The sequence below is a fragment of the Pongo abelii genome, chromosome 13 (assembly GCF_028885655.2).
Source record: "Pongo abelii isolate AG06213 chromosome 13, NHGRI_mPonAbe1-v2.0_pri, whole genome shotgun sequence".
In the NCBI taxonomy this organism is placed as follows: Eukaryota; Metazoa; Chordata; class Mammalia; order Primates; family Hominidae; genus Pongo; species Pongo abelii.
The window spans coordinates 105,146,118-105,169,045 of NC_071998.2; the positions used below are offsets into that span (position 1 = coordinate 105,146,118).

At 52.2% G+C, this 22,928-nt stretch overlaps 1 protein-coding gene across 46 annotated transcripts in view; it reads left to right on the top strand.

The window, feature by feature from the left end:
• The window catches only part of ZNF618 (zinc finger protein 618), a 181,396-nt gene that overhangs the window by 111,854 nt on the left and 46,614 nt on the right, over positions 1 to 22,928 (top strand). For 23 of the 46 annotated variants that reach the window (XM_024252541.3, XM_063714384.1, XM_063714372.1 and 20 more), the window contains 7 exons: positions 466 to 725; positions 10,459 to 10,554; positions 14,343 to 14,420; positions 14,967 to 15,005; positions 20,203 to 20,292; positions 21,203 to 21,238; positions 21,333 to 21,410. In XM_024252541.3, coding sequence (XP_024108309.1) covers positions 466 to 725; positions 10,459 to 10,554; positions 14,343 to 14,420; positions 14,967 to 15,005; positions 20,203 to 20,292; positions 21,203 to 21,238; positions 21,333 to 21,410 — 677 coding nt within the window. The remainder of the gene's footprint in view (positions 1 to 465; positions 726 to 10,458; positions 10,555 to 14,342; positions 14,421 to 14,966; positions 15,006 to 20,202; positions 20,293 to 21,202; positions 21,239 to 21,332; positions 21,411 to 22,928) is intronic. The other 23 variants (XM_054520496.2, XM_054520495.2, XM_063714392.1 and 20 more) reach the window with 3 other exon arrangements.

Below are 22,928 nucleotides of genomic sequence, written 5' to 3' on the forward strand. Positions count from 1 at the left end.
CTCAGGCCCTACCCCAGAACAGCTGAGCCAGAATCTGCATTTTTTTCAAGATCCCCAGCTGATCTGTATGCACACTGAGGTCTAAGAAGAACTGATTTCAACCAGCTGGAGGTGCCCTTTTAGGTCACTTGTAACTCCAATTATGATAAGTGCAAACAAATAAGTGGGAAGTGAGGCAACTGGGCACATCTAGACCTCTTGAGACCTCAGCTTCCCCAACTGTAAAATGGATGGAGTTGGAGGCTTTCTTGCTCAATGGTTTTCAAACTGTGTTCTTTGAAGCCTCAGGGTTCCCTGAAGGAGCCTCAGGGGTAGCCGTGGGGGTTGTGTTGGAGGCTAAGGGGGCCGGGGGCCCTAGCATTCACTATGCACACAGCCTGGCATGTCCCTGTGGTGCCATGGGCTGGTGGGCTCCTGTGTCGATCTGGAGGAAGAAGCTATTGAACGGAGTTTCTTCTTTCCCAGGGAGCGCTTGAAGCGCAGCCAGAAGAGCACCAAGGTGGAGGGCCCAGAGCCAGTGCCAGCCGAGGCCTCGCTGAGTGCCGAGCAAGGAACGATGACGGAGGTGAAGGTGAAGACGGAGCTGCCCGATGACTACATCCAGGAGGTGATCTGGCAGGGCGAGGCCAAGGAGGAGAAGAAGGCGGTCAGCAAGGATGGGACCAGCGACGTGCCTGCCGAGATCTGCGTGGTGATCGGCGGCGTCCGCAACCAGCAGACCCTTGGTGAGTGCCCAGCGTCTGTGGTCAGGGTGGAGCCCAGGGTGGGAACATGGAGTCAGAGTCCTGGGGAAAAGGGGCCTGGCGCCTCTGCCCCCTTCCTGGCTGAGAGAACCTTTGCTGGCTTCCCTCTGCATTCAGGGAGAGATCTCAGCTTCTTAGACTTGCCTTTGCTTGTGCAGTTTCCGGCTGTAGAGCTCTTCTTTATCTGCTGGGCAGCAGGACCCTATCCATCCATCAATACCCTGTTTAAGTCAAATGCCTGGAGCCTTCTGGGGGCCCAGTGAATCCCTTTGTCTGTCTCAGGGCTCCCATACCCTTGGGGGGTCTCGCACAGCCCTTACTGCTCAGTGTCCTAAATGCCTCTCTGCTTTTCTCCCTCCTGGAGGGAGGGAGATCCCAGTGCCAGTGCTGCTCAGAGCAGATACCCCATCAGGATTGGATCAGTGACAGATGGCGCTTCCCCTGCCTCTTCTGGCCTGGGCCAGGCCCAGAGGAGCTCTGTGGAAACTCACATCTTAGCAACAATTTCTCTCCCTCCCGTCTCCAGCATTCACCAGGGATAACCCTCAGGGGCCCCCTGCACTGCTGCCAGGTTCACAGACTCAAATGCCCACGAGGCGCAACAAATATGTTTATTTAGCATAAATAGAGATGAGCCAACAGGACAGGTGGTGGGGACCGTGTCCAGTTAGAGAACGCACGCCGCGTGTGTGGAGGGCGGCTGCTGCTCAGCTGCTGCGCTGACGGTTGCTGGGTGGGGATACGACTCAGCGTTGCCACATCTCTGGACAAATCACATGCCAGAAATGAACATTTTGATGGGAGTTCTTCTGGCTTTAAATGTTGGCAACCAATTGACCTTTTGAAATCTGCCAAACAAAACATATCTGTGGGTCAGACTCCCTGTGGGCACAAGTTTGCAACCCCTGGTCTGTGAAATAAAGTCCTCATTCCTGTTATAGAGGCCTTGCCTGGTCTGGCTCCAGATTTCTGCTTCCCTCCACACCCTCCTCCACGTTTCCAAGGCTCAGTGTGTTCTTAGAAGTGCTGCTGCTGTCCCGGCCTCTGCTGCCTTCCTGATCCAGCTCTGGCTCACCTCCTACTGACTTCCAAGCACCTCCATCTTCTGGGCGCACATCCTGTATGTGGCACCACAGCCTCGTTTCTGCAAGTTTAGACTCACGTCCTGGTGCCTTTTCTTCCCAACTGTTGAGAATCATCCTCAAACTCCCTTTCCCAGCTGTTCCCTGCTGGTTGTGACCATCTCAGCCCCACCTGGGTCATGGCAGCATCCTGCTAACAGCCATGCTTTTGCAGCTTGCCTGCCCTCTGCCCTGGCTGCCAGGAGGCCTTGGCCAAAACAGAACACCGACCATGTTGCTCCCCTGCTTATAACCCTGGGACTCCCCACTGTCTCTAGAGTCGAGGCCAGAGCATTAAGAGCCTCTGTAACCTGAACCTTCTAGCCCCATTTCTTGCTTCTGGTCTTCCCAGACCTTTCATTCCAGTGTAGTCTGCTCTTCCTGTACTTTGTGTATGCTGTTGCCTCTCCCAGGAATGCCTTCCCCCATTTCCACTTGCCCAAATGCAACCTATCCTTCAAGGCCAACTCCAGTGCCAACTCCTCCCAGAAGACTTCTTTGATCTCTTCTGGTGAGAGTGGGCTGTTTCTACCCTGCTCCTCAGTTGGTGCACTTTCTGCTTTCTTTTTAGATTAGAGGGGCCCTGTCTGTGCCTGTCTCTTCCATGAAAGTGGAAACCCCTAGAGATTGGGGCTCCAGGACCTGCCTGATTTATGTCTCCATGTTCCCTGCTTCCACTCCGTAATACCAAACAAAGTATTGGTTTCTGGGAGTGGTGATGTTGACACTAGTGCTGCAACTGTCAAGGTGGGGCCAGGTTATGCTGCAGTAACAAAAGATCCTGAAAGGTACAAAATATCTTAGTAGCTCAAAACCACAGCAGTTTATTTTTTGTTCACACTACACGTCCATTGTGGGTCAAGAGGGAGCTCTGCTCCCCTCTGGTCCCAGACTAAAAGCTGTCATGTAGAATGCTGCCAGCCAAGTGACAGAGGGAAAGCACGCTGTGGAGAGACCTACGCTGGCAATTAACTGCTGCAGCCAGAGAGAGAGGTGTTAATTCCGCTCACAGTCATTGGTCGGAACTAGTCACATGGCCCCACCCAACCTCAAAGAGGCTGAGAAATGCCATCCTCCCATGTGACAGAATAGGGGTGAACCAGGAATGTTTGGGGAGGCGCAGGAGTGACTTAGGCCAGTGTGGAATGAGAGAGTGAGTATTTTCAGGGGCCTGCGCTGACGTTCCTTCATCCGTATTCACTCCCTGGGGCCAGGGACTGTGTTAATCACTGGTGGATTTGTTAGTTAATGGAGAAGACTTGCCATTGCTCTCTTTGGTATCTGTGTGTGTTAAGACTCATTAGACCCAGTGGCTGTTTCTGCCCTTCACTAGGAGATACCCAGGGAAGGATGGTTGAATCTGAATCCTGGGTTAGAGCCAGCGGTCTGGATTCAGTGGGGAAAGCCTTGGGCAGCTAGGCCAGGGAAATGCTGGGAATCTTCCTTAGGCCAGCTGCCTGCACAGTGAGAGCCCCAGGACCCGTGAGCCTCATGCCAGCCACCGATGCTGATTTCCAGCTCAGCTGCTGCTCAGCAGCAGGGTCCTTGGCCTCGCTGTGCCTTAGTGTCCTCCTGTGTTAAATGAGGCATGGTCCCCATCCCGGCCACCTCATGGGCATGGCCATCCAAGGCGGCAGTGGAAGGAAACAGTGTAGCCTGAGGAGAATGAGCTGGGATCCTTGGACTGGGAGTGAATCCAGCCTCCTTGACTTAATAGGTGTGCTACCTCGGGCCCTGTCTGTCTCAGTTCTTACAATTATGAAATCATCAGGCTATCTGAATATTCAATGAGATAATGTATGTGAAGTGCTCAACATTGTGCGTAGTAAACAAGTAGCTAGTATTCTCAGTAGTACTAATATTAATAGTATAAAATGCCTCTTCAAGAGGAAGGAATAGTCATTGTTTCTGCTTTTTCCAATCTAAGAAGTAAGCCATTGTGATATATTGAAACGATGGGATGGGGAAGAAAGTCGGCGCAGGATAAGGTGTTAGAAGACAGGGGTTCCAAGTGGGCTTCAGTTTTCTCCCCTGAGAACTGGACTGGGAAACCTATCTGGACCTTGGTGTTCCTTCTAGTACTGCTTCCCTCCAATTCAGGGACTTTGAGGATCTTGTAATCTGCTTTCGGCAGACCCTTGTGAAAAAGATTTAGAAGCCCCAGTGACAAGGGACATGTGGAGCTGCCATGGTGGAGCTCTACAGAAGCAAGGCCAGAGTGCTCCCTGCTGTCACGGCAGCTCATCTTGCATGCTGGAAGTCAGGCTCTTCTGCCTAGGGATGGGGGTTTTCTTCCAAGGGTCAGGCTCAGAGGAAGCTGGCTTGGCCTCATCACCAGGAGAGAAAGGCATTTAAAAACAAAATCAGTGTTAGGGTTGAACCTTTTGAACTCCTCTCATCTCAAGATGGCAAGTAGATTCTAACTTGTGGGTTAAGTCCAAACAGTTGCTACTGGCTGTAAGGAGTTCTCTGTTGAGGATTCTAAAGGGTGGCATGATTGATTGTTGATGTCTGCCCTGGATGTAGAGGTGGGCAGTGGAGCTGTGCGTGCTGTCAGTTTGGTACCCCTGACCTCCTTATTTTATAGAGGGGCAGACAAGGCCTGAGGAAAGGATGAGAGTTGCCCAGGGTCACCCAGCAAGTTGGTGACATTTTCTTTCGTGTTATGAAGGGCCTACTCCACCTCACAACACCTACCTCCCACCTGCTTCTGAAAGTGTATCGAGGGAAATCTCTCCCAGGGACCTGGCTGGGGTGGGATGCTGGTTAGAGCTTGCTTTTAAGTGAGCTCCTGCTGCAGTGTGCATTCGTTGTCGTGGTCGCTGGGCATGGGGGGTTAACGTGTTCCTGGGGCACTTGGTGGGGAGTGCTGGGTGCTGTGGTGCCACGGGCCTCCTGAGTACTTTGCTCACCCAGCCTTGCTCCGGGCTCAGAGACGGGCTCTGTTGCTGAGTAGAATAGTGTTCCTGTTCAGTCACCCAGGGCTGCGCTGTGAGGGAGCCTCCCCGAGTCCACACGGGCCCTTTAATAGCCATCAGACAAACAATGTTCCCAGTGACACAAACATTATCCAAGGCACTTCCCGTGGAGGAGCCCGGGTCATGGACACGCAGATGGCATTTGGCAGCTTCTCCTGCTGGAGTCAGGAGGGGCATCAGTGCCCAGGAGGCTGGCTGCCAAGTTTGCAGTGGTTGCTGCTGCTTCCCTGCTGTCCATAGAATTCCCTGTGCTGAGAAGGGTGTCTCTCACTCCGAGAAAGAGAGTCACCGCCGTTGGAGCTGGTGCAGGGTTTGGGGGCAAGACCAAGAGCTTCCTTTTAGAGTAAGAAGAGCAGAGATGATAGATACTAAACTTCATAACTTTGTTGGATAAAAGCAGAAATGAAAGAAAGGAAGTTAACAGACGTCTGCACCCACCTGACAGGCTGCATGAACAGCTCTGTACGGCAGCCCCAAGAAGGAAGGGCAGACCACACTTGAGGTTTCAGGGGCTCCTCTAGGAGGAGGAGTAAACACAAGGCACTACCATTGCTCCTGCGGTGCCAAGGGCCTCCTGAGTACTTCGCTCACCCAGCCTCACTCCGGGTTCATGGCAGTCCCATGTTCATGGCAGACACTGCAAATTGATTTATGTACATTGTCCAATTGATTACTGTACATTGTACTGTACATTGTACAATCCTTCTCAACACAGTATGCCAAGAGGTCTCTGCCAGTCAGCTAGAATTGAAAAATTAGAAGTGGAAACCTACTTGCCATTCTTTTTGATGAAGATAAGGCAAGTTGGGTTTACAACAATCAGAGCATCCAGCCCTTAGACTGTTTCCTGGCTCTAAGAGATAAGGATGCCCACATCCCATTATGGTGGTCCAGGTGTACTGTCAAGCAGTGGGTACTCTTTCCTGTGCTGTGAAACCACTGGTCCTTAATCCTGAGGTGTTTACTAATGAGGGAGTCCAGGGAGAGCAGTAGGGGCCTGGAGACCCGAGACTTAACTGAGTTTCCTTAGTAGCAGTGCAGGAGACCGTGGAGGGAATGAGTGGCCCAGACTTGACTGCTCTTCACATGAGGGACAGGGACCAACTGGGTTATTCCCCGATAGTGGAGACCTGAAGTGGGGGGATGTTGGAATCTAAATATTCGCAATTTATAGCATTTTGCAAGGTGCACATGGAGCAGACACATTGCAGGGTGTCCTAGCCAATACGGAGAAGTCTCCAGGAGGGGATTTCAACTCAGTAAAAGGAAGGACTTCATGTGATCATGGGAACTGTTTGGTAACTGGACATAAGCATGTGAGGGAGTGAGTTTCCCATCCTGACACAGGTGATCAGGGAGGGTCACTGGACAAAGTGCAGGAGGGGGAGTCAAGGATAAGATAGATGGGAGACTGGATTCTGCAAGAATGTTTGTTTCTAGGCAGCAAGCTTTCAGGACCGACGTACAGAGGTGTTCTCACACACATAGGGCAGCCCAGAGAGCCAGGAAAACGGGAGGAAGGAGCTCCAGCCAGGAGGCAGCAGCCAGGCTATGGCGCTGGAAGGAGCAGCAGAAGAGCTTGACAGTCATTCAGACACAGCCACGTGGGTTTCAGCCTGTGACAGACCCAGGCAGCGTAGGTGCCAGGTCCTGCTTCATCGTGCCAGCTGATAGTTAGTTTCCTGTTTCAATAGGTTGTTGGCAGGGCCTCACACAAGAGCCTGCCAGAACCAACACTCAGCTCTTTGCTGCAGCCACTCGGAAAGGAGGAGTTCTGGCCACCCTCCCAGGCGCATCCTGTCTCTGCTACTGATGCTTCCTCTTGTGGTCTGAAGGGTTAGAGGGTCCCTGTTAGAAAGGGCCCCTGGGCTGTAAGTCAAGAGCCCAGGGTTTACCCTACGGTGGGGCCTTGGATAAGCCCCTTAACTTCTCTAAGCCACCGTGTCTTGAATGGTCAGTAGGTAGAATAAAAGTCTGCCCCTCTTTCCAGTAGAATTGTTGGGGGCAGAGTGATGTAACAGGTATGGAAGTGTTTTTAACAGGGGACAAAAAACGTAAAACCAGTACCACTACTATCAGCTGAAACCTCAGGACGTTGATACCTCTGGGGTTACCTCTAGAGTGACAGGAACCTAAAAGGCCAAGGTTTTCAAACATTTGTTTTTGCTCAATACCTCCTAAAAGAACTTTGAAAACTGTATATTCTTTTTCACATGTTTGAGTTGACATCTAACGTTTTTATCCAAAGTTTAAATCATTGCACAGGATATAATTTCCAGGATATTGTGTAAAAAAAAAAAAAAAAAAGGTGGCATTTTGGAAATAAAACTGTGAACCAATTTTCAAAATGTATCCAAGGGAATCCAAACACTACCACTATTTGATATCCGCCATCATCACTTCAAAAACATATGAACAAGCCTATCTTTAACAGTCAGAAATTTTACATCTTTCCTTTTTCTCCTTGAGCTCATATTTCCAGTCCACTGCCCCCACAGGGTTTTATCCTAATGTAAAATATATTGTTTATGCTTGAAAGTCTTTTATTGATCACTGCTGCACACTCATCGCCGTAACAAGATGTACATAAATTGAAATTGAAATTTCTAAAAAAAAAAAAAATTTCCTGGGATCATAAAGCTCTACATTCTGCAACTTTTTTTTTCCAGATTGAGTTGTTATTAGCATACAATTCATCAAAAATAAATTTAGGTAAATAGTAAATGTAAAAGTAAAAAATTATTGAGAATGCATCTCTTAATGAAATGGATAGGGCTTCATTTCTTTCTCAATTGGCTCATGTATCTGTGAATTAATATTTCTTATTGCTAGAAGGAGACAAAATTCGGCATTAATTTAATTCGTGTCTTTTGGTTTTTGTAGGTCTAAGTGCTTAGAAAGCTCAGTCACATAAATAAGTAGCTGGCAGTGGATAGAGTTTTGTTTTAGCAGTGTCACTCAATTCTTTGAATTCCTTCCAAGTTGTATGCCAGAAATCACACGGGGGTCTATCATCAGACGATATTTTTAATGGTCTCTTCGCTGACAACTCCATTAGATCCTCCTCTAATTTTGTTGAGAGCAGAGAGTTGGAAGTCACCCAATTCGAAAAAGGAGTTGTTCTTGGTCATTAGATCCACTCACTTTCTGAGCCCGACACCGGTATTGTAGGGTCACCTCTTTGCTTGGAGCCCCAAGGTTTTCATCTCTTGGGGCAGGCACCGTGGTAGGATTAGGGGTGGGTGAAAGGATTGTCTTTTGTTTGTAACGTGGCACAAGGGTGAAGGTGAGAGTGAGAAGAACCAGCGAGTGGGGCCTCCCACCTGCCAGATTCTCTGGCACATTGATTTTAGGAAAGAATACATTTAGAAACTGATGATTCTCTTAAGGCTTCGTAGACCTACTTACCCTTTGGGCAGCCACCACACACCCCCAGGAGATTTGTGCTTCACTCGGAAGACCCTGCTCCAGAGGACATTTGGTTTGAGGCCAAGCCCCAGAGCCTCAGGAAACCCACTTGTCCATGACTTCCCTGTTCACATCCCCTGTCCTTCGGCAAGCCCTGGACCCAGCTCCTGTTGCATGTTTGAACAGAGAGGGCTGGACACACTCCTAAACATTTGTTCTCTGAACAGTGGCTCCTGAGATGCTCCAAGCTAAATATGGGACTGTCCATTGTAAGGAACCAGCCTTCTGTCCCTACCCTTGTGTTTTTCTTCTCTCATTCACCGGCTTTGGATTTCTATCTTGTCACATTTTGTGTATGATGAAAGGTGTCTGAGCTTCTCTAGACGTGGCTGGGTGCAAAGGGTTGCTACCCCACATTCTTTCTCAGAAGCCTGCATCCTCTCCTAGGCATCTTCCCAGCGTCCCCCTCTGTGACCTCAGGAACTAGACCCCCTGTCCTCACCTGGTCTGTCTGATGCTCTGGGAGGGAGCTAAGCCAGGTGTTTAGGGAAAGTGCTCAGTGGGAGCTGTGAACTCGGATTTGTTGGGATGGCGGCTGTTGCATCACTTGTGGTAGCAGGAATGGGGAGAGGAAAAGTGCGCTCCTGCCTCCTGTGTGCTGGTGAGCCCTGCCAGCCATCCCTGGCAGCAGTCCCAGGGCTCTCAATAGGGGACTCTGGGGAGTCCTATGGCAGCACCAGACATAGTGGGGGGCTCTGCTGCCCTGTAGCATTTAAGGAAAGTGCCATGACTGAAAGGAACACACAGCTTGCTTGGCATCCAGCAGGTGACCTGGGGTGGTGGCAGTAGCATGGCTCTGGATCCCCAAGGCCTACTTTGAGCCCAGTTCCTTGCCAGCCACTAACTGAGCTGATGCTCATCCTTGCAATGGATGTTGAGTTGCCAGCCTCTTGAGGACTTCTGGGAAGATGGTGGACGGAAATGAGACCTGGTAAAGGTTCTATCTCTCTCTTTCTTTTTTTCTTCTTCTTCTTCCTCTTCTTTCTCTTCTTTTTTCTTCTTTCTTTCTTTTTTTTGAGATAGGGCCTTACTCTGTTGCCCAGGCTGGAGTGCAGTGGCATGATCACAGCTCACTGCAGACTCGACCTCCAGGGCTCAAGTGTTCCTCTCACCTCAGCCTCCCAAGTAACTGGGACTACAGGTGTGCTCCACCATGCCCAGCTAATTTTTGTGTTTTCTGTAGAGATGGGAGTCTTGCTGTGTTACCCAGGCTGGTCTTGAACTCATGAACTCAAGTGATCTGCCTGCCTTGGCCTCCCAAAATGCTGAGATTCACCGCGCACAGCCCACAAGCACCATTTCTTCCTGGTGCTTTCCAAGAGGCTAGTTGTGTGGCTTGAGAGCAAATCAGATCTGACCGACCTCTGGTGCTATGCGTTACCCCTCTGGTCCTCACTTTCCTCATCTGAAAAATGGGGATAATAATCACCTTTACCTGCTGGAATTTGAGGATGAACTGAGCTGGTGTGAGAAGCCCCTGAGCCAGGACCCCGAGCCCACTAGCTGGCTGCATGAACTGGGTGAAATGCTGCACACAGCTGCCCTAGCCTCTGCTTCTTCACCCATGCCATGGGGCAGAGGTCAGTCTGCATGGAAACATTGCAGATGAAGTGAGCCCAGACTGGTGGTGATGGTGATAGCCATGGTTCATAGAGGAAAAAAGTGGCTGGGATGAACAGAAGAGGGAGTGTGCTGGGCAGGGAGTCAGGCATTGGGGCTGAGGACTGTCTGAGCTGAGTCCCCAAGAAGGCCCTCCTTGTGCCACTGCATCAGTCTGAGTCTGTGGTGGCCACCGGCCAGGGGGATGCATGGACACTGCACCCGTGGACCACATCTCTTCGGAGGGTGATTTTGCTGGAGGGTTTTTGGGTAGAAATTGTGTGTTCTAATCATATGATGAATAAGAATATAGAGAAAACACAAAACTGAATTCGGGGAGCTGTTGGCCCATGGCTGCTATATTCTGCCGTGTGCCAGCCTCCCTGGGGAACATGTGGATGCCCCTTGGCCAGCACAAGGTTTTTAATGAAGAGGTAGGCAGTGTGATCTTGTCCACGCTTCTCAAAGTGCAGCCAACTTCACCCCTTCCCTAACCTTCCAGGCATTCTCCAACTTTAAGGGCTCTTTCTGATTTCTTACGTAATTCAGATGGAAAAGCGCCCGAAGGCAGCCCCCACGGTGGATCTGTGCGAAGCCGGTATTCAGGGACCTGGATTTTTGACCAAGCATTGAGATATGCATCTGGTACGTGATAGCCAAGGGGTAGTGCCTGATCTGGGGCCAGTATGGGTGGGGGCACAGCTGGACACAGCCATCAGCTACAGACCTGAGTAAGCAGGGCCTGCTAGCATCTCGGGGTAAAGAGGGGCCGCCTTCTTCATCCCCTGTCCTGGCTACATGTGAGCAAATCTGACTGGGACCCTGGAAGTACTGGACTACTGGAGGGACGATAGAGCATGTGGAAATCTGGACGCCTAGAATGTCCAGAGCATTTTGGCAGCACTTCCTATGGGCCGCAACTCTGAAACAGGCCAAGGAGACAAAAGGGTTCCAAGCCAAATGTGTTTGGGAGACCCTGGGTTAAACAGTAGCTGACCTCTCTCCCTGCAGGACTTCGCAGGGCCTGCAGCTGCTCCTGTGCAGTGGCCTCCCCAGGACAGGCCACGCCACGAGGTCTCCCTCATGCACACTTGGCCATGGTCCTCTTTTTGCTGGGGTGCATTCAGGAAGTTGGGTTCCAAAGAACAAACTTCGGAAAATGCTGCTAGTAACAGCAGCTGACCTGTATCGTGTGTCTGCTGTGGACCAGGCCCTGTGCTAAGGAGCCACCACGTTATCCCTCACAACCCGTCCCCCTGAGGGATGTTCAGTGTTATAGAGCGGAAACCTGAAGTGTGGGTGGTTCCATGACTTGTCCAGGGCTCCCTCTGCTGGGACGTGGTGAGCCAGGGTTTGCACCCAGGTTTGCTGGCATCGCTGCACTGAGGGCCGCCCCTCTGGTGAACTCTCCCCATGCCCCGCCTCTCTGGCCCCATCACATAGGGGAACCTGAAGCCCAGAGTCGGGCTGAGCGAGGCGCAGGCCGGGGCCCTGGGCTTTAGGCTGAGTGAGGGACAGGCGGGGGGGTGGGCCCTGGGCTTTAGGCTGAGTGAGGGACGGGGGGGGGGGGCCCTGGGCTTTAGGCTGAGTGAGGGACAGGCGGGGGGGCCCTGGGCTTTAGGCTGAGCGAGGGGCAGGCGGAGCCCTGGGTTTTAGGCTGAGCGAGGCGCAGGCGGGGGCCCTGGGCTTTAGGCTGAGTGAGGCACAGGCGGGGGCCCTGGGCTTTAGGCTGAGCGAGGGGCAGGCGGGGGCCCTGGGTTTTAGGCTGAGCAAGGGGCAGGCAGGGCCCTGGGCTTTAGGCTGAGCAAGGGGCAGGCAGGGCCCTGGGTTTTACGCTGCATGAGGGGCAGGCTCAGGGTCCCTCCTGCCAGCACACAGTGCTCAGTCCAGAGACTCCGTGTGCCAGACAGGCTGCCTCACTCTGCATTGGGGGTCAGGAACCAGCCGAGGAGAGGCTGAGGAGCCATCATGCCCCCCATGACTCCCTCTGTCGGGTGACACCTGCAGGCAAGGCTGCATGTGCCCTCAGCTCTCCCACAGCTTGGGGTGAACTCCATACTGCCTGCCAGTCGGGCCTTGGCTTGGCTGTAAACAGTATCTACTCCACTGACTTGGGCCCCCCACTGCAGTTGGGCCAGGGTCCTGCCTCTGTGCCCCCAGGCCCTGCATTTGCTGCCCTAACGCCATCCTGCGTTGTCCCCGTGCCAGCTGGCGTGAATGCTTCCTATTAGACGGAGGACAGGGAGCGCACCTTCCTCATTGCTGGGCCTCAGTGCCCGGCACATTGCAGGCACTCGTAAATTCTGCACTGGTTGAAGGGGAATTGGCAGAAACTGCTGAAGAGTGGGTGGAGGCAGCAGGAAGAGAGTTGGAGGCATTATTACTCAGTGACAGATGAGTACAACAGCAAGACACCATGGATTTATGGAGCCCTCGCTGTGTGCCAATCACAGGGCTAAATACAAAGAAATATGCAATCTGATCTTTGCCCTCCACGTGATTGTATTTTTCCCTGTGTGACAAGGGTAATACACATACAAACCACTAAATAACAGACTACTAAATCCCACGCTGGTGTTAGGATGACAGCGGCCCTTGGAGTGACCCACAGTAGTACCAGTGGCACCGGTCCCGTTCCTCAGTACCTGTGGTGTGCCAGCCGACTCACATGATGAACCTCGTTGATACGGACCTCAGTCATGAATTGTAGGAATCAGAGTCCGGTTTTGCAGGTGGGGAGACAGAGGCTCGGACAAGTGAAAGGTTGTGTCGGAGATCAAAAAAAGGATGTGTCCGAGACCAAACAGATAAGGCAAACTTGTCCAGCCCACGGCCCATGACCGCGTGTGGCCCAGGGTGGCTTTGAATGCGGCCCAACACAAAGTCATAAATTTTCTTAAAACATTACAAGTCTTTTTGTGATTTTTTTTTTTTTTAGCTCATTAGCCATCATTAGTGTTAGTGTATTTTATGTGTGGCCCAGGACAATTCTTCTTCCAGTGTGACCCAGGGAAACCAAAAGGTTGGACCCCCCTGAGCTAAGGGATAGCAGAGCTGAACTAGGCTTCAGACTCCACATCCAGTGCTCTACCAGCTTCGCTTCGTGCCTCAGGTACACACTCAGGAAATGGGCCTCTGCTTCCAGGCAAGACTAAGAGAGTAGGAGTTGATGATCTTCACCTGCACAGAGGGTCTGGTCTTGTGCTGGAAAGAGTCTTCATGCAAACTCAGTCTTCACACCAACACACTTGAATCATCCGCATTTTTCCCAGGAGGAAATTGAGGCCCAGCCAGTAAACGGCAGAGTTAAGACTCTTATCCCAGGTCTGCCTCTCCCATCCCCAGATGCTGGGTACCAGAATTCCCTGGGGACCTTAGAATAGGCAGGTCTCCACCCCAGCCACTCTAGATTGCTAAGCCTGGAGTGGGCCGGGGCCTCTGCATTTGTCCACACTCCCTGGCTGTTCTGTTAGGAAGAGCAAGGCCTGGGCCCAGGTGGCATCAGGCCTTCATGAGGGCTGATTTAGGTGGAGAGCAGGCAGGGTCTCTGCCCCTGGGGTCCCTGCCAGGCTGGATCTGAGGGGCTCTTCTTGGCTTCCTACCATGGGCCTTTGCTCTGGCCTCTACATGGGCAGGCTCATCTTTTAACCTCTCTGCAGTGCTCACTAGGAGCTTGGCCAATTCAGTCTCCCTGCTCCTGGGAGAAGGGCCTGGCAAGGGGCTGGGGGGGCCAGGCATTTACACCATGTCGGTCTCTGTGTGTCTGAGGGAACAAGACAACTCCTCAGCAGGTGTGTGTGGGGGGGTCCTCTCCTTGCCGAGCCTGTCTAGAGTAGGGCTGGGCACTTCCTACAGGGAGTATAGGGCTACCCCTACAAGGTAGGTGCATGTGGTCCCATTCTGCAGATCAGCAGACTGAGGCTTCATGCATCTAAGGAAATTACCAAGGTCATGCTGCTGGTAAGTGACAGAACAGGGACAGGGACCCAGGTGTGTCTGATTCTGTCTTAATCTCAGTCCCATTCCGGCAAGGAAAACGGGTTGCTAGAAATTATTGTAATGCATTGAAGTAATGATTTCCTTATGTGGATGCAACTTATTCCTTTCAGAGCACTTTTATGTTCATTTCCTTTTTCCCCTCAAGGTATAGGGCTGAGAATTAGCTGAAGAAGTTACCTTCTCCATTTTACAGGCTTGGAAACTGAGGCCCAGAGATGGGGGGGTGCCTTGCCCAAGGTCACCCAGAGAGTGGGAAGCAAACCTGGATCTAGACCCAGGCTTCCTGACTTCTAGCTCGGTGCTGCCTCCTTGTCAGGGACCATCTCTGCCCCTGGGACAGAGAGTTAGCCACACTTGTAGGTATCGCCTGTGGGTCCTGGGACCTTGTGGTCACAGAGGTTGGGTGACCAGTCCTTTCCTCTTCTGTTTTCCAGGGTCTTATGAATGTGGAATCTGTGGCAAGAAGTACAAGTATTACAACTGCTTCCAGACCCACGTGCGGGCGCACCGAGGTGAGAGGAGTGTCCCTGGGGCAGAGCCCAGGGGCCGCACCTCCCACTGTCTGTCTGTTTCCCATTTGGGCCCCGTGTGGGTGACCCCAGAGGCCGTGACAGCTCCAGCCTTTCCCATTCTCCTCCCACTTTCATCAGTAGGACAGGGTGCCAGGCAGGAGAAGGGAGGCCTCCTGATGCGGGACAGCTCGGGTGTGGGAGGGGAACTCCGCAGGACACACCAGACCTGTGCCCCAGGGCACCCCCTGCTCCCCATGGGCCTCATGCCTCCCAGAACATCTCATCAGTGCTCGGTGTCAGTGGCCCCCACAGGGCACTTGCTGGGGTCAGTGTGTGTGTTCCTCATGACAAGCTTGGGAGTTGCGGATAGGAGGGGTGGCGTCTGTTCCTCCCGGAGCCTGGCAGACAGGGAGGAGAGGCTGGCATCAGGAGCCCGGGGCGGGACTGTGAGCTCTTCCCCTGTGGCTTCCATCTTCTCTTTTGCACTTGGCACTGGCCCTATCATCGGCCCGGTAGCCTCACCCCCATCCCTCTCTCTCTTTGCAGACACCGAAGCCACCTCAGGGGAGGGAGCCTCCCAAAGCAGTGAGTACTTTTTCCTCCTCGTGGGCTGCTGAGGGCCGAGGGCTTGGGGTGGGACGAAGAGGAGCTGCTCGTTCCCTCCCCCAGAACTGCTCCAGGTGGCCTCTGAGAGACACAGTGCTGGGGTCCAAGCTTTGAGGCCAGACCATCCTTACAAAACCGCAATGCGGTACCTCAGAGCAGCCCTTCCCAAAGCGTGCTCCATGGCAGGCTCATTCTGGGAAGGTTAGTGGGTGTTCTGTCCATGATGATTTCTCTGGCCAAGTAACTTTGGGAGACCTTGAGTTTCACTAAGGTGAGCAGGTTTCTTTCTTGTGGACATTTCCAGCCCTTCACTGACAGACACAGCCGTGCGTCTCCCATGGATGCCCTGGATATGTAGGTCCTTGTGTTCTTCTGACTCTGATTCATGACTCTGGGGCTCCGTAGTTGACTTCTGGGAAATGCTGCTTTGGAGAGTTTTCTCCTGAGCCCCGACAGCCAGGGGCACTAATTGCTTATTGGTGATTTGCCCTGGGGTGCCATATCCCAGCACCTGGGGCAGCACAGGGCCTTGACATCTGCAACAGCGCTGCTGCTCACAGGCCCTGCTTGCCATCCCTCCAGTTCTAGACCCCAAGCTCCTGGTAAGTGAGCAGCCAAGCTGGTGTAGACTAGGATGGAATCTCCCCACCGAATAATAAGAAGCTTCAGAAGTCATAGTTCCACATGTAGGCATGTCGCCAACAGAAATGTGTGCATATCTGCTGAAAGATGCAAACTAGAATGTTCTTAGCAGACTATTCCTAACAAACTAGAAGCCCCCAAATGCCCAGAGCTCATTGAATGGATAAGTAAGTCTAGTGACACAAAAGACTACTGTAAAGTAGTGAGAATGAACAATTTATAGCTACACACAGCAACATGGATGACTCACAAACAATGGTGAGCAAAAGAGGCCAGGCGTAAACAGAGTTCATTCTCTAAGATTCTGCATAGAGAAAGGGCAAAAGCAGCTAAAACTAATTATTGCCGGTAGAAGTCAGAAGAGCGGTTCCCCTGGGGAAGGGGCTTCAGGGTTCTGTTTCTTGAGCTGGGTGCTGGTTACATGGGTTGTTTCAGTTTGTGGAAATTGAACAAGCTGTGCACTTAGGATTTGTACACTGTTCTACACCAGGGGTTAGCAACATTTTTCTGTAGAGGGCCAGATGGTAAGTATTTTAGACTTTATAGCCCAGACGTCTCCGTCGCAAGTATTCAGCCCTGCCCTTGTAGTGGGAACATGCCAGGAACAGAGATAATATGTAAATGAATTCCTTACCAAAACAGATGGTGGGCAGGATTTGGCCCACAGACTGTTGCGTGCCAATCCCCGTTCTACGGGTTTGTTACACCACACCATCATAAAAAAAGATTTTTAACATAATAAATAAACATTACCACCCCCTGCCCAACAAAACCCCAAACCAGAGCAGTTTGAAGAGGTGCCGATGGCTGAAAAAAGATTTTAACTGGCCTGGGTCCCAGTAGCATTTCTTCTAAGGCACTTTCCCATCCACTCCGTTTGGATTCTTATGCCAAAGGAGAGGCTGGCATATTCCAGAGAGGAATCTGAGGCCCAGGTCGGCTAGACACCTGCCACAGGACCCCAGCTGGGAGGAGATGGGAGCCGGGCCCTCCCCCTCCAGCCCCGCCTTTCCTGCCCCTGCCACTGCCCCATCCCCAGCCCCAGCCCCAGCCCCAGCCTGGTCCTTGGCTCCCATCTCCTTCAATAGCTCCATTCTTTTCCAGCTCCCATGGACTGACTGCGGTCAGCCACACATTTAAAGAACTTCCCTATTTATCTTTCCTTCCTCAGCTATTCTGGGCCCCTGGCCTCTCCAGCAGCCCCTCAGTGATCTGTTGTGTTCCGTCTGGCTTCCGTTGTCCGCGGGCTTGCTGGCTGCTGACGGCTCTGTAGCGGGGGTATTTTTAGTCCTTCCGTCACTTTTCCCTTCCTCCCTGTGGAGTTTCCTCCCTGCGGCCATTGCGCACTATTTTATTCTCAGTCCCGCAGCCCTGCCCTGACCCAGACTGGCAGCACCTGCTTAGAACGCCTGGCCTCCACTTTACAGATCCCTGGCCATGAAGTCATGGAGCCAAAAGGGCCCAACTGAGAAGACTGAGTCCAGCCCACCCATTTTGCAGATGAGGACACTAAGTTCCAGAGAGAGGGAGTCATACAGGTTGTGAGCAGTGGAGGCGGGCCTTGAAATGAAATGAGGTCTCACACATTCTATTAACAGTTCTAGGACTTTTCATTTATTTATTAGGAAAATAGTACAGTCATACATAGAAGCAGAAAGACATATTCACTCACCCATCTGTCCACTGAGGAATAAAAGATTAGCCCCTCATGCTACTGTCATATTGATATTTGTGACAGTATTAGGTTACATTTGGCAAGTATTTATTGGCTGTTCCTTGTGTTCCTTTATTCTTTATTATAACTCTGGGAAAGGAAGAACCTCTCATTCCCATTTTACAGACGAGGAAACCGAGGTGCAGAGGTTAGGCAGCATGTCTGAGGTCTGCCGCACTTATAACTGGTAGAGTTGGGTTTGATTAGGCAGCATGAATCCAGAGCCTGCCTCCCTGAATGGATTCACAGTGGCATTCTGAGAGACACCGAGATCTCGTGTCTGAAAATGCAGCGGTTCTGAAAACGTGCTTTCACTGATAAAAAAATGATTCTGCTCTCCTTTTTGGGGATAACCCTCTTGGCCTAATCATTTCCTGACTGAGGAAGACCTGGGAACGGGCTCCCCATCCATGTCAAAGAGATGTCACGGTGTCAGAGCAGGGTGGGGGTATTCTCAGCAGCAGAAACCTGGGGGCTCACGTTTTATTGGAGGTAACAGATGTGGCCCTAAAGTGAGGGGTCAGGCCCAGCTGGCCAGGGAGGCTGGGTAGAGACAAGTGGGCAGGTGGCGGCAGATGGTGGGTAGCACTGGTCAGCTTAGGAGAGGAATGTCAAGGCAGAGCCCGGTCTGGAACCAGACCCCAGGTGGCCTTGACTTCTGTGTCTCTGTTCCTGGGCAGGTGTCCTGCACAGAAGGCAGGGTTGCAAAAGAGACACTGGGGACCATGGTCTGGATGGGACCAGATGGGGAAGTTGTCTAAGTTGATTGCTGGCCACATGAAAGGATTAAAGCCTGGGCCAGGCACAGAATCCTAGAACCACCATCCTGGGAGAGGCCCCAGGAATCAGCTCATCTACATCCCTTTCCCAGCTCCCCAAATTATGGGGGAAAACAAGGAAGCAGGACCAGCCTCTCCTGCCCCACGCCCTGCCACCTCTTTCTTGGATGATTCTGGTATCCAGCATCCTCAGAATGTCTCCAAGGAACCTGTGGCTCCTTGCTCAGGGACCAGTTTGTGTCTGGGGCTCTGGCACCTGCTAAGGCATTTTCAGAGAATACGAAGAGGTGAAGCTGGTGGTGGGAGGGAGAGGTGGCTAATGCCATTTGTGTCCCTAAGTTCAGAAGGTGGGGCCAGAAACCTTCCCACAGAATTACCTGGCAGCGTAACCTTGTGGTAGAGGATTACATCAGATCCTGTATTTGGGTTCTGAGGGACAGGAGGGGGACCAGGAGAGAGGTACCCCAGCCCAGTACTGATTTGCAGCTTATTCAGACAGAGAAGGGCCACATGCCCTGACTCAGCCTTAGCTTGGAGTTAGTAAGTGCTTGAATCCTAGCTCTCCCTTCCCCTCCCTACACCAGGCAGCCTTGAGCATATCACCAAGCCTCCCTGTGCCTGGGATGATGGAATTGATAAGCCCTCCCTGCATCAGCCCAAGGAACACACACATGAGGTTCGTGCCAGCGCACACGTTAGAGTGTGCCATTGTGGAGGGGGTAATGTCCTGTGTCCAGCCTCAGATGTTGGGTAGACCCAGGGGATCATCCAAACTCCGACCTCATGTTAGTTACCTATTGCTGTGTAACAGATGTCCCTAAAACTTAATGACTGGAAACAACAAGCATTGATTATCCCTCAGTTTCTAGGGTCAAGAATTTGGATATGGCTTTGCTGGGTCCTCTGCTGCTGGGTCTTTCCCTGGCAGCAGGCAAGGACTTGGCCAGGGCTGTGGTCTCATCTCAAGGCTCAACCAGGGAAAGAACTGCTTTTAAACTCACTCATGTGGTTGTTAGCAGGGTTAACAACCCTGCTAGGGTTCTGTCCTTCCCAAGCTCTTAGACTGAGGGCCTCACTGGCTGTTCACTAGAGGCCACCCTCAGCTCCTGGTCACGTGCGTCTCTCATGGGGCAGCTCACAACCCAGCAGCCAGCAGGTGTGAGCTGGAGAGAGAAGGTATGCTTGAGACAGAAGTCCCAGTCTTTTGTAAGCTACCCTCAGAAGTGATATTCTGTCGCTTTTACTGCATTCTGTTCATTAGAAGTCAGTTACCAGGTCTAGTCCAGACTCACAGGGAAGGAAGGGGTGATGTAGGGCGTGAGCATCAAGAGGCAAGGAGCCCTGGGTGCTGTCCCCAAGGCTGCTCATCACAGGCCCTCCCAGCTGTGCTCTTGGGGCAAATCTCTTCTGATCCTCAGTTTCCTCGTGTGTAAAATGAGAGACTGCTTCCTCCCTCTGCTGCAAGAATGGAGGAGAAGGAGGGGAAGAGCCTGGCCTGCTGCCCTGCTTGTTGTAGCATCTGGGCATGGGTGCTGCAGTGACTGTTATTCTCACAGAGCTTCCGCAAAACATGTGCCAGATCATTTAGGAACCAGGCCCTGAGGAACTCAGCTCACCTAGGGCAGGTTTGGGGGTTGGTTTTGGAGTCCCTTCTGGGCTACCAGTCACCTTGTATGGTCTGGATCTCCACAGAGGACCCTGACACCCCATCCTACATCCTGTGGACCCAGGAAGCAATACAAGGCTGGCTTGGAGTGGAGGGTGGGGCCAGCACTGAGGCAGGAGCTTCACCCTCCTGTACATCGGGGAGGAGAAGCTGGGTGTTCCAGGGGGTAGGTGATGCCATGCCCTTCCATGGTCCAGAAGACTTGGGCAGTGCCAAGGTACGGACTGGCTCAGGAACTGATTCTCCATGGGGTCATTCAGCTGGAGCCAGACTGGGCTAGTTTCATCTTTGGTTTCTGAGATGATCTGGCCAGAAAAACCCCACCCCACAAGACTGAAGCCCTGGTAACCAGGTGTGTGTTTTCATCCCGTGCAGACAATTTCAGGTACACGTGTGACATCTGTGGGAAGAAGTACAAATACTACAGCTGTTTCCAAGAGCACCGAGACCTGCACGCAGTGGATGGTGAGTCAGGCCCCTCACTCCCTGGAGTCATGCCAATAGGCACCCTTCCTCGGAGACACCAGCCCCCAGCCCTCCCCGCCTCCCTCCTCCCTCTTACCCAGAAAAAGGCCAGGCAGTAGCTGGAACCGTGAGGGGAATGACCAGCCCTAGAGGATTCTGGGGGCGGGAACGTCACCATCACACTCCACATACACTTCTATTTAGGTTAACCCAAGTGAAATTGCCATTTTTATAGGTCAAAATCAGTAGAATATTGGAATTTCGTAACGAGTCATTTTGTAGTTTCATATTGAGCATTTGCATGTTCTGATGAAATTAAACCGGTTTTAAAAAACAAATGATGGCCTTTTAGCATCTTAGATTATACAATTAGAAATTAGAACAATACATTTAGCCAACACATATTTGAGTCTTAAAAATCCTAGAAAGAGGGTCTTAGACCTTGGAAGGGCCTTAGGGGTTCCCCATCTAGCCCCACACCTTCAGCCCATCTTGAGCTGTGACAACCAGGCCCACCACCTGTTACCACTGGCCCATCCCTTTTCTCACCTCCTCTTTCTCTCTCCTCCCAATCTCTTCCTCTTCCTCTTTTCTCCTGCCCTGGCCCCTTGAACCCATGATGGCAATCAGAAACAGATCCAGGCAAACTGTCTGCCTGCACCATGGGTGGGTGCCCATCCTAGTGAGGACAAGGGATTGAGGCCCAGGCTGTGTCCTGGTTGGGATGTATCCTCGTGTTGTCCTGATTTTGGGGGGCTTCCACAGAGGCCAGGGCAGTCCTCCTGGGCCCCAAGGCAAACCCACAGGGATAGGGGCTGGGAGCAGCGGCAGAGGCAGCTCTGGGCAGGGACTAACAGGGCTCCTGTTTGTTTCTTTCCTTCTGCGGCTGCCGCCTCCCGCCCGGGCGCAGTGTTTAGTGTGGAAGGGGCCCCTGAGAACCGGGCAGGTAAGTCCTTGGTGTCTGCTCACCTCCCCTGTCCCCGGCTGGGCTCCTGAGACCTGGGGGACCAGGGCGCTAAGGGCTGTATGTTCTCCCACAGACCCCTTCGACCAAGGTGTCGTGGCCACTGACGAGGTGAAGGAGGAGCCCCCGGAGCCATTCCAGAAAATCGGGCCAAGTATGCGGGATTCCCTCTGGGGCCAAGGGCTGGGTGGGGGCTGGCCAAGGGAGGCAGGGCTCAGTCTCACTGCTAGGGCAGGGGTAGCAGTGGGTGACATCACTTAACTGCACCAATGGTGCCCAACCTGTCAGTTGGTCCAGTCAGTGTTAGGACTGGAGCTTTCGAGGAGCAGCAGGGCAGCACAGGGGCAGTGAAGGCAGCCAGGCTGGGGCTGAGTCCTGGCGCTACTGCTTACAGGCTTGGTGTCCTCATGGTCTGTTAGCCATCCTGAACCTCAGCCTCCCCACCTGTGGAGTGAGGATGACATTTCCCCACAGGTTTGTTGGGGGATTAAATGAGATCCTGGATGTGAACCACTTGTTAGCACAGTGCCTGGTACATAGTAGGTGCTCGGAAAATAACACGTTGTAGTCACCTGAAGGGGCCTATCAGCGAATGAGCTGTCCAGGGCAGCCACAGGCAGACTCTCTGTCTCTGTCCCAGGACACCCCTTGAGGGCAGGAGCCACACACATGTCTGGCCTGTTTTTGGTAAACTGGTATTGAGTGTTGTGGGCACACAGCAGAGAACAGGACACATGTGGTCCTGCCCTTGGGTAATTCAGATGGGGCTTGCGGGTGGGGGGACAGCAGATCATTGAACAGATAGTTCCAACACACCTTGCAGGGAGCTGTGGGAGGCCTGAAGGAATGCTGGAAGCTTTCGGATGGGGACGAGGGTAGGGGATGAGCCCCAGCATCCCATGCCAAGGCAGGAGAGCCCTGCTGGTCCCAAAAGTCGATGATGGCTTCAGGTCTTACAGAGACTTGAATGCCAGCAGGCAGCATCCTCAGGCGAATGAGCCAGAGAGTTTTTACTAAGTGGAGAAGGGACTTGATCCAATTTGCATTTTAGGAAGCCCCATTTTGCTGCTGGGAGGAAGATAGATTGGGAGGGGCTGGGTGGCCAGCCTAGGGCAGGTGCTGTGGGACCACAAGTGAGTGAGACTTGTCCTTTCCAGCTGTTCAGGAATTGCCATACCTGCTGTTTATCTCTCTGTTTTCTGTACCTCACTTACTACCCAGCAAGAAGAGACCTTTATGGTCTCTGCTTCCTTCCAATAAGGATCTAAGGCAGCTTGTAAAAATATACACAAAAACAGAACAAGCAGATGAGGATATCTGAGTGAAGGAAAATCAGAGGAGCTGAAACACTAAGTTGGATACGTTCGTCAGGGCAGAGCTTGATCCCAGCTCTTGGAAGGGGTTGGGTGGGTCCCCTCCCCCTCCCCCTCCCCCAAATGCTTTTTCTTCTTCATCCATTGTCTGTGGTCATGGGATGATTCTTTGCTTTCTTCTTAACTCTTCTGAAAGCATTCAGGAAACTGAAGATGAGATAATGTCTATAAAGTGGTTAGCACAGTGCTTGTCACATGCATAGTAAACACTCGATAAACAGGAGCATAAAAATCATCTTAAAGATGAAGAATATGGCCGGGCGCAGTGGCTCACACCTGTAATCCCAGCACTTTGGGAG